The sequence below is a fragment of the Gregarina niphandrodes genome (assembly GCF_000223845.1).
Source record: "Gregarina niphandrodes unplaced genomic scaffold scaffold00020, whole genome shotgun sequence".
Lineage (NCBI taxonomy): Eukaryota > Apicomplexa > Conoidasida > Eugregarinorida > Gregarinidae > Gregarina > Gregarina niphandrodes.
Window position 1 is genome coordinate 96,459 of NW_011645789.1, and position 8,568 is coordinate 105,026.

The following is an 8,568-nucleotide window of genomic DNA, read 5'->3' on the forward strand; positions in this document are numbered from 1 at the left end:
CGCCCCATCTTAGCACCCTGCGATTTCCCCGCCCCATATTAGCACCCTGCGATTTTCCTGCGATTTTTCTTCTCTTGTAGTGAGCATATTGGGATCGCTTGCGAAATAGATGGAAAAAGACTCTTACGTGAATACCACGGAGGAGCCTCGACCCATATCGATGAGGACACTATAGGTGATGGGACCACTCCCCTTTTTTACGTTCCTTCAACAACACCGTAATACTATGATTTCAAGACCCGGATGTGAGGAGTCATCTAACGCCTGCTGCTCAACGGACATGGGCTCCACACTCGTTCCATCCTGGCTGAAACCCAGGATCCTCTGTCTTCACCAAATGCTTTGCCCAAGATGCTCTACCCTCCCCGGCCAGTCTTCTGGATCAATCCCCGCATTGCACCCGGCAAATAAATATATAGATGTCTGGGCGGCGATTGGCGCTGCCGAAGAGCAAGGCCCGTCCTCCTTGGGCGGAGAGCGATTGGCTCAAGACCTGGTCGGTTCCCACTGTATTGTCCGATCCTCCCAGCAGGAAGATGGCTGAGGCCTCTGCGACAAGGTTGGACTCTGAAACGAGGATGACGGGGTCTGAGGGGGGCGAAGCACCGAGATCGGAAGTTGTCGTGCTCAGGCCTTATACGGCACAGCTCACCCAGTACCGCCCGACTGCGTGGGCGGACTCTGCGCAAGTTGTGGCCAACCAGCCGATCTACCCGCAGCACGGACCTCACGCTTCCACCGCCCTCAGTGCAACCGCCCTCGATGCAACCGGCCTCCGTTCCACAGCAGGGAGGTTCGTCGCTGGATTGGACCAAGCCGGCTACCCGCTGCTCCAGGATCGCTACTACAAACCAGAGCCGCAGTCGTTGCCCGATGGTCGGTGTTTCTCGCCAGCTGATCACTTGGACTTCCGGTCGTCCGACTTCGGGCCACGGAATTTCGGGTCGCAGAATTTCTCCCCCGATCACGGTGGCGGACCTGGCCCTTACCACTCGGACTCATATCAGCCGCGGTATGCCTATCCTCTGCACCATTCCGGCTTCTACACGGGTCCGTACTACCAATACTCCAGCACACAGATGTCCATGGCGGCCCTCACCGAGGGATTCGGCCAACCACCCGGTTTCCTTACGCCACCACCATCTACCGGACTAACAGTTCTGAGACCGTCGGAGACGCAAAGACCAGGTGCTGTGCCACCGCCTCCGCCGACCACCCCTCATGCTCCTGAGACCGCTACGGAGACTTCCTTCGGCGGGTCAAAATATACACGCGGCCGAGTTCAGGCGAATGCTAGGATGCGAAGCGGTTGGAACCAAGGCGGTTGGAGTCAAAGCGGTTGCTGTCAAAACGGTGGGGCCCAAACTATTTGTGGTCAAGCCGGTTGCGGTCAAGCCGGTTGCGGTCAAGCCGGTTGCGGTCAATCCGGCTGGGACCAAAGGGATTGCGGTCAAAGCAGTAAGACCCCTAATAATAGAAGTCCAGGTGGCAAGGGCCAAAATGGCAAGGGCCAAAATGGCAAGGGCCAAAATGGCAAGGGCCAAAATGGCAAGGGCCAAGGTGGCAAAAGCCAAGGTGGCAAAAGCCAAAATGGCAAAAGCCAAAATGGCAAGGGTCAAAATAGCCGATGCCGCCAAGGGGGCAAGAGTAGTACAAAGGGTGCGCGAAATGACTTGGGTGAAACTTCTCGTTCCGGAAAGATGAAGAAAACTCTGACTCCTGCACGACGGGAGAGCTCTTGTAGCTCAACCTCGTCTATCATCGGTCAGACAGTTTTTGACTCCAAGCGTGAGTACGAACTGCCGGATGGCTTGACCAACTCCGGTAACCATAAGTCTCAGTCTCGTGACCACCAGCCTCATGATCCCGGGTCTGGTGACTTGGTCATCACTCTCTCAGATCCTGAGCCCGATGACGTCAGCACTGACAGCAGCGGAGACGCGCTCTCGTTCTTGCAGCCGAAGCCGCCGACCTGGCTCGAGCGGCAGATGCGGAAGCAGCACGATGAGCTCTCCGTGGATGACTTGTCGGAGTTTACACCCGAGGAAGGCGACTGCAGACCTGCGTCCGACGGACCTCCTGGGTCCAGCGAGTTCGGGAAACGATCCAGTCTAAGCGATACACGGTCCGGGAACCGGTTTAAAGCTCCGAGGATGGCCCCGGATATGCCGGCCGGCAAGAAGCTAGCGGGAAAGACTCTGGCGGGCGGGAATACGACTCTGACGGGCGGTAAGACGCCTCCCGCGGGGAAGACGCTGACGGCAGGCAAGACGGCTATGTCGTTGGGTCAGACGATGGTGCACCAGACGTCCAGAGAGCGAGCTTCCAAGAAGAAGTTCCTGGAGACGCACTTGCGATCAAAAGCGGCGCCAGTGTCACAAACCAGGCGTCCGCGGTCGAGCAGACTGCGCCAACTGACTTCGAGAGGTTCCGACACGGAGACTTCCTCTTCCACCTCTGGCAACGATTCAGCCCTGTTGTCCGCCGAGGGCTTGTCCGCCGAGGGCTTGTCCGCCAACGACTTGTCCCTGGAAGACTTCCCAAAGGAACAAGCAGCTGCACCGCGGGAAGAACTCCCCCCGTTCCAGAAGGAGACCGTCACCACCCCTCGTAGCCGCTTGTTGGACGTGGAGGATGTCGTGCACCTGTGGAGCACTTCCTCCAACATCAGCGACAGCGATCTGGACGCGCCTGATCACACGCACTTGAGCCACGTCTCAGGCAAGAATCATGTCTCGGACATGAGGCGTCCCTCGGAAACGATTATACTAGACGACGTCCCCATCGGTGGCCTCTGTTTTCACGCTGAAGGTGAGCGCATGCGCAAACGACCTGCCGACTTAAAATCCCAGCCATTGGCGAAGAAACCGAGACGAAAGCGGATTACCTTCGCCAACTTCGAACTCAGAAGCACCAAAAGGAGGCTCCAGCTAGCATCGCAGCAAGCTATTAGCATCGAGACCGCACGGCCAGAGCCTGCACGGCCACAGCCTGCACGGCCAGCGCCTGCACGGCCAGCGCCTGCACGGCCAGAGCCTGCACGGCCAGAGCCTGCACGCCCAGTGCCTGCACGGCCAGAGCCTGCACGGCCAGAGCCTGCACGGCCAGAGCCTGCACGGCCAGAGCCTGCACGGCCAGCGCCTGCACTGCCTGAATCAGCGCTACCCGAGCCAGCCACGTCTGTGAAGTCTGCCGGGAAGAAGCCGAAAACGAAAACTGTGAAGGAGAAAAAGACCAAGAAACGGAAGTCGGGCGAAGGCAAGGATCGCGGTTCAGCTTCGGTAGAGGAACACGCTACCGCCAACAGCACTACCGCTCACAACGTTAATGCTAAAATCGGAGATCCGATCGAGGACGCTCCAAAGGATGCCACCGCCGAGAAGGTTACGATGCGTGCGGTGGTCGAGGACGTGGAGGACGCTCCCAAGAGTGCTCAGCACGGAGGCCAAAATCCGAGCAAGAAGCAGTTGAAACAACAAAAACGGAAAGAGAAGAACAAGAGACGTAAGGAGGAACGGATTTGGAGAACCGTGTATGAGGCTACCAGTTCCTTCGCGCCTCCCGTGGCCGTCGACGAGCTCGTCGGCTGCCGTAGTCACGATACGGCCAACAAGCTCGTCGGAGCCTCCTCCTACCCGACAGTCGACGTGGACACTCTGATTGGCCTTCATGGCTTCTTCGGTAACGACAGCAAGCCGAAGCTGCCCACCCGTCTACGCTTCAGCGGCCGCTTCTTCATCCGTAAAGAATTCCTGCCAAAGTCCAAATGGCCGGAGTTCCTCGCCGACCTCCAAACAGCACTCAAGGAAGTCAAAAAACACTCCCGAGCGCAACAGACCCTCTTCGGCCTCAACCTGCTGTACGGCCTCAAGCTTAAGTCACTCGACAGCGGAACCCCCGCCACAGCCAAGATACTCTCGCGCGTCGCCGCCCTCATCGGGCAACTGGTCACCACAGTCGAACAGCAGACCGGACGCTCTGCCTCACAAATTGCAGCCGAGGTGTCCGCCAAAGGATTCAACTGGCGCCCGGCTTCCTGATCCGGCTTCCTTGCCCATGCGGCTGGCTGGCTTCCTTAGCCTCGCTCGCAACCGGGCTGACAGGTTCCGCTCGCAACCGGGCTGAGAAGCTCACAGCGGAGCGAAATATCGTTACAGCAGACTTCTGAAAAAGGAATTGTTGGCGAAGAACTTTGCAATCATCCGTGTGACCCATTTCGCCGACTCGAGGCCGTTCTTAAGCGCCCTGATATCCGAGCAGTCTTGACTAAGGCTCTCGATCAGCGCCAATTCACCTTCAAATTGTTTCACCAACTTAGGCGCGCACGTATCAATAAGGAAGAGACACTCCAAATCCCGTTTCTGACTCCGCAGCCCGAAGTTGGTCGAACCGGCGATGGTCAGCACACGATCACCGCATGCCGCTGACTGGCCGTGCAGTTGATTCCGAGCCACATGCCAAATGCCCTTGGCGTGGAACGTAGACTGTGCTTGCGATAGAAAGGCGCTGTAGCGCACCCGAATCACGCGTGTCAAAGCCTCCAACGCCCGCACGGTCAGCCGCAAGTACGCGAAAGGGATGGCACTCAGCACAGGGCCGCCATCGAAAAAACTCGAAGCGTTCGGAGAGGGCCCTACAATGCGGAGCTCACGGTCGCCAAGTTCAGTGCGCAGCAACCCAATGGTCTCCGGAGACAAATTGCAGTACGGTGTAGCTAAGACCAATGTCGTGTCCTCCGTACGCACCTGCGCCGGGCCCCGCAACGCCTTTACAATGAACTCGGGCTCCGTCCAACTGAGCTTGCTCCCTTCCGGCGCGTATCCACAATGGATGCCAAGCGAGAGCCGAACTATGTCTTGCAGGTGCTTTGCATCCAGGCTCTCACAGTCTTCTCCAAAATCACACACTGTCGGCAGAAACCTCTCAATCTCCAACAGACACTCGTTCAAGTGCTTGCGCGGCTGCAACAGGTACACGGCCCGCGACGTACCCGACAGATACACCACTGCCGGACCGCCTGTGGCCCGCGAGCCAAACAGCAACCGATGGCAACAGCCGTGCCATAGCTGGCCGATGTGCGCCAGCGCGTCGCACAAAGACTTGTTCTTGCGCACCAAGATCCATCGGTCATGGCGGTTCGTCAAATACGAAGTCGCAATATTGGCGCCGGTCACAATGACATCATCGTCAAAGATATAGTATTTCCAGTGCAGGACACCGAGCGTCTCCTGCATCCGATAAGGGAACCACCGCTGCCATCTGTACGGCACCGGCGTCTGATACAGGTAGCAGTCCCAGCCGTCCTCGCCACCTACCGCCAGCATCGTCTCCACCGAACTGGACACTCGGCCTGCGGGACCCTTGTCCGGGCGAACCGTCCTGCAGTAATCAGTCATCGTCCACACCTCCAAGCCTTCCCGCTTCTTACGACCAATTTGTTCCAAGATCTGCTCCTGTTCCGCGCCAATGTATAAGGAGGTCATGATCACGCGGCGCTGTGCTGCGGCCAACTTGTTCACCAGCACTTCGCGGAACTCCGTGGCACTGCTCAGCACATTCACGTTCTCCGCAGTGACTTCGAACCGCGCGGCGGGCGCTCCAAACGGCATATTTTTTATTAAAGCACACACGTGCGATGAACAAAAGAAATCGCCACCAGTCCGAGCTCTCAGACGCCTACAACGCACTCATTAAAGACCAGTACGACCCATTCAGCGCCCGCACAAGACGGTCACCGTAGCAAACCCAACTTGGCAAGACATGTCGCTCGCTCCAAAAAGCATGCAGCCGTGTGCGAGAAGCTCGAGAGCAAATGTCAGTCTCTCATCGCTGATATCACCAAACACAAACAGGAAGTGCTAGAAGTCATTTCCGAACACAAAAGCCGGGAAGCGCGTATCCTAGCGCAGTACCACACAGAGAGGCGGGCACTCGTCGACAGCATCGATCAGAAAAGACAGGCTTGTGACAAGAAAGTTCTCGCTGCCATCGCCGAACTCCGACAAAACCTTCAGGGCAAAGAAAAACACCTCAAAAAGATCCACGAAGCTCTCGCAGCATAAAGTCTACCACAGCTTGCCCTTCTGAGCAAATGCCAAGTCTGGCCCGCCGGAGTGGTGACGACCGTGACGACCGCTGTCGACTCTGTAGGTGTGCTCCGCAGTAGATCGCGCACTAGCAGGCAGCCTTTGCACTTGGGGTAACTGACCCAGGTTCAGCGAGCCCCGGGTGGCACTGCGGGCCGTATTCCGATGCGGCAGGCTGGCTCCTAGGACGCCCACTTCGTGGGGCTCCGGCTTCTCCTCATCGTCAATATTATCCGCGGTCTTTTGCACCAATCCAGAAACATCGTTCCGGCGTTTCTGTTCCTCATTTATCTGCTTTATATGATGTGGGGCTACCACTTCTTCTTCTGTGTCTGGGACGAAGCCCAGCTGGGTTGTCACCTCCTCGTCACTTGGCTTATCCATGTCGGGCGGTACCAAAACACCGTCTATGACATATGCCACACCCATCGGCGTCTCAACCATGGGCTTTACCAGGTGCACGTTGTCATTTATCACAATTCCCTTGTCATCAGAAACAGTGACATTCAGACGGGAGCCTTCTATGGTCTCGTAAGAATAAGCGCCTTTCCCTAGCTCTCCGAGCTTCACCACCTGTCCCAAATTATGGTAATTTAACACCTGGACGAGATCCGAGTAAGGTAACTGCGAAATAGAATAATACGTCGTCAAAGAACCCTATACCTTTGTAAGCTTTGTCTTGGCCAATGCCGCGTTGGTTGGCATGAAAACCGTGGCGTCTCTTGACTGATCCAGCTTGAATTTCATTTCTGTCTTAACATATATGTCTCTTAAGGTAGACAGCATCTAAGGGCAGCGTCCTCATCCAGCGAAATAGTCTCACAGGGTCGTTCTTCGTGATCTCGAAGGGGCTGGGCAGTTCATTCATGCCCAGGCCGGGCTGGCCATAGGCAAGAGCCAGAACTAGGCAGAAGTATTTCATTTCGCGCGCGTGTTTGCAAAGACGCGCGTCGTGCGCGCAAAGTGGGCGCGCGTAAGATTTACAGGACAAAGGGCGCTTCAGACTTTCTCCCGTGGTTTATACATCTCTAGTGGCGTGAGAGCCCGTTTCTAGTAGTGATTGTCTGGCGTTATTGCCGGACCGTCGCCATTGGTCTTATCTCGTCGTGGTCGAGTGTATGGTGGTCTGTGGGGTGTTAGTGGTGAATTCCTGGCGATAAAAGCGTGCGGTCGTTTCGGTTGTAGTTTGCGCACGTGTTTGCAATCGCGTGTTTAAGCGGGTTGGCTTCATTGTTCGGAGTTTGCTGTTCTGTGTGCCCCGTCCCGCGTGTTTCGCCCAGAGTGCCGACCTAGCGTGCTGTCTATTATTTGGCGGGAATTTATTTTTAATTTGGAAAGGGCAAATGTCAGACAACGAGGGGACGACGACAGCAGCTGCCCCGCAATCGGCGGCGACGGCAGTGGCATCTGGTGTGGTTTCTCCTGGTGTGGTTTCAGCGGCGCCGGTGACGGCGGCGGCCGCGGGTTCTGCCTCGTCGGCAAGTTGGGGAGCGGTCATCAAGATGCGGGGGTTACCCTGGGAGACAACGGTAGAGGATGTGGTTCGGTTTCTGTCGCCTGTGCACTTGGTGTCAGAGCAAGACATATATCTGGTGATGGGTGGCAACGGGCGTTGTAATGGTGAGGCGTACGTGGACGTGGTGAGCACAGAGGAACAGGATAAGGTCATAGCAGAGTTGGACGGGAAGTTAATGGGAAGACGGTGGATTGAACTCTTTAAAAGCTGCAAGTCCGAAATGGACGCAGCCAAGGCGCGTGGTCCGGCGCCTGTGCCTGCGGCTGCTGCTGCTGTCGTGGGCACGGACTCCGGTCGTGGGGTCGTGGGCGGAGTCCTGCGCCTGCGCGGTCTGCCTTGGGGCGCAACCGACTTCGAGATCATCCAGTTCTTTTCGGGTAGGTCGTTACAGTCATCGCTCACGGGTTCCTCTTTCGTAGATGGCGGGTTTTCCATTGACTCTTCGCAGATCGCCATGCCGCTCGTCCGGGGACGTGCTTCCGGTGAGGCCTATGTCGACTTTGGCTCTTCCGCGCGCGCTGAGGAGGCCAAGCGCGTCATGAACCGCCGCTGTATCGGCACGCGCTACATCGAGCTCTTCAGTGCTACACCGCGTGACTTCGCTGACGCACTCCGGGCTATGGAGAACGGCGGCAATCCACCTGGCGCAGCCGGCCCCATTCGCAGCTACCGCCAGTACGAAACTCCCGGTGCTGGACCGTACATGGGTGCAGGTCTAGGGGGCCCTGCTATGACAGCTGCCGGTCCGGTCACGCTCAATACACCTGTTCCCCTCTATTCCGCAACACCCTACCGAACCAGGCCACCTGAGGGTGCGTGGGGAGCCGCAGTCGTCGGTGCCAACTACGACTCCGAATATCGCTACGGGCAGGCCACCGCTGTGCAATGCGACCCCAACGCTGTCGCCGGACCCACCGGCAACTTCACCGTCCTCCGGCTGCGGGGTCTCCCCTTCAGCGCCACTGC

General features: G+C 57.4%; 4 protein-coding genes across 4 annotated transcripts; 2 read left to right on the forward strand and 2 right to left on the reverse strand.

Annotated features, from left to right (window-relative positions):
* Window positions 1-419: 419 nt before the first annotated feature.
* On the forward strand, window positions 420-4,040 carry GNI_098720 (hypothetical protein; the record flags this gene model as incomplete). The annotated part of the gene is made up of 1 exon (XM_011132769.1): window positions 420-4,040. The coding sequence occupies one exon, from the start codon at window positions 420-422 to the stop codon at window positions 4,038-4,040; it is 3,621 nt and encodes a 1,206-aa protein (XP_011131071.1).
* A 111-nt stretch (window positions 4,041-4,151) lies between these two features.
* On the reverse strand, window positions 4,152-5,609 carry GNI_098730 (putative CDP-diacylglycerol-glycerol-3-phosphate 3-phosphatidyltransferase; the record flags this gene model as incomplete). The annotated part of the gene is made up of 1 exon (XM_011132770.1): window positions 4,152-5,609. One exon carries the CDS (start codon window positions 5,607-5,609, stop codon window positions 4,152-4,154), a length of 1,458 nt encoding a protein of 485 aa, XP_011131072.1.
* Window positions 5,610-6,065: 456 nt separating this feature from the next.
* On the reverse strand, window positions 6,066-6,833 carry GNI_098740 (fasciclin domain protein; the record flags this gene model as incomplete). The annotated part of the gene is made up of 2 exons (XM_011132771.1): window positions 6,066-6,710; window positions 6,750-6,833. 2 exons carry the CDS (start codon window positions 6,831-6,833, stop codon window positions 6,066-6,068), a joined length of 729 nt encoding a protein of 242 aa, XP_011131073.1.
* Window positions 6,834-7,429: 596 nt separating this feature from the next.
* GNI_098750 (RNA recognition motif protein) lies at window positions 7,430-8,345 on the forward strand (the record flags this gene model as incomplete). Its single annotated transcript, XM_011132772.1, has 1 exon — window positions 7,430-8,345. A coding segment is annotated over one exon (916 nt), but the record flags the coding sequence as incomplete, so codon positions are not given.
* Window positions 8,346-8,568: the final 223 nt, after the last annotated feature.